The sequence below is a fragment of the Branchiostoma belcheri genome, unplaced genomic scaffold, assembly GCF_001625305.1.
Source record: "Branchiostoma belcheri isolate BF01 breed outbred unplaced genomic scaffold, Haploidv18h27 scaffold27, whole genome shotgun sequence".
Classification (NCBI taxonomy): Eukaryota; Metazoa; Chordata; class Leptocardii; order Amphioxiformes; family Branchiostomatidae; genus Branchiostoma; species Branchiostoma belcheri.
Genome location: NW_017803876.1, coordinates 2,908,665 through 2,910,075, shown reverse-complemented (window position 1 = coordinate 2,910,075; position 1,411 = coordinate 2,908,665). Strand labels below are relative to the sequence as shown.

At 36.7% G+C, this 1,411-nt stretch overlaps 1 protein-coding gene across 1 annotated transcript in view; it reads left to right on the top strand.

Annotated features, from left to right (window-relative positions):
• The window catches only part of LOC109472242 (dihydrolipoyllysine-residue succinyltransferase component of 2-oxoglutarate dehydrogenase complex, mitochondrial-like), a 47,723-nt gene that overhangs the window by 7,859 nt on the left and 38,453 nt on the right, over positions 1-1,411 (top strand). The window contains exon 7 of the mRNA XM_019771878.1: positions 608-716. Coding sequence (XP_019627437.1) covers positions 608-716 — 109 coding nt within the window. The remainder of the gene's footprint in view (positions 1-607; positions 717-1,411) is intronic.

Sequence of the window (1,411 nt, the reverse complement as noted above, 5' to 3'; positions counted from 1 at the left end):
GAACTGTCAGGTTGTTAGGATCAGGCCACATTTGTGTCAGGCCATGAAAGCTACAATCAAGTCAAACCATATATATGAATTTGTCACAAGGGAAAAGTGTTTTCTTATAAAGCCTTTAGCTGACACCAGCTTTGGATGATAGAACCATCATTTAATACTGAAATATTCTACTGTTATTGTTTCCTTATAATGTATTCGTTACCTTCACAAAGAAATTGTGTTTTCTGTAGCATTTGTTTGTGACTGTGGTTTGACAGCATATCACAAGAATCTATTGATGTGTATGTAGTATACTGGTAGGTGTCAACAACACAAGGTGTGATTATGGGCCTCCTAGTGGCTTTGTGTGGTATTGGAATGGAATGTTTTTGACATGTTTCCTTTTATTTCAGAATCTGTATTTTGTTTAAATGTATATACATACCATGTGTTTAAAGTGTTTACCCTGTGTTATTGTGTGACAGTATTGTGTGATTTTGTATGTATTTTACATGTTAAGGACCACAGGAAGAATAGCTAACAGAAATGTCAAACTAATTGTGGATCCAAATAAAGTCCAAGTCAAATCTCATTATTAACACATGTCCCTCTCTGTGTACACCTGCAGACCTCCATCCCTGTGCCGTCCCCGGTATCAGGTGTGATTGAGGAGTTCCTGGCAGCTGATGGGGACACAGTCACTGCTGGTCAGGAGCTCTTCAAGGTTAAAGTCACAGGTAAGGATATACAGCTCAGACATGTTTCTTTAAAAGGTAATTTTGAAAACTGTCACGTTTATACGTACACACAAGAACAAAAGAAATACAGTTGTGTAATAGAACAGAAGAACACAAAAGGTTATACATGTAAGTAATTTGTGAAACTAGTATCAGTAGAGCTGTGTACCTAAACAAATTTTAGGTACAGGTACAGGTACAGGTACACAGGTTTAGGTACAGGTCCGGACCTGAACCTGTACCTGAACAATTCGACCAATTTATATGCTCTTCTGAACTCCTTCAATAACAAAAAAACATAAATAAACTTGATAGTTAAGGTTTATTCTTTGTTTATGGAGAATGCCCAGATAAAATATAGGCAAAACTAAGATGTTTTTGTTTTCATGAACACACTGTCCTTACACAGGCACCCATTGTTAACCAGCTATTTAAACATTTGAGGTCACAAAAAGGCATAAAATTGGTGTGAAATTGTTTAGGTACAGTACCGGTACTGAGGGATTAGGTATTTTGGACCTGTACCTAATCAATTTTTCCGGTACAGTATCGGTACTGCGTACCGGTACACAGCTCTAAGTATCAGTACTATTTAAGATATGTGGTGCTTCTTAAGGATATCTTGGAATGCTGTCTACATGTACTTGAAATAAATGCATGTTGGAAATGTTTAAGAAATTTAGAATCAGGAAGTC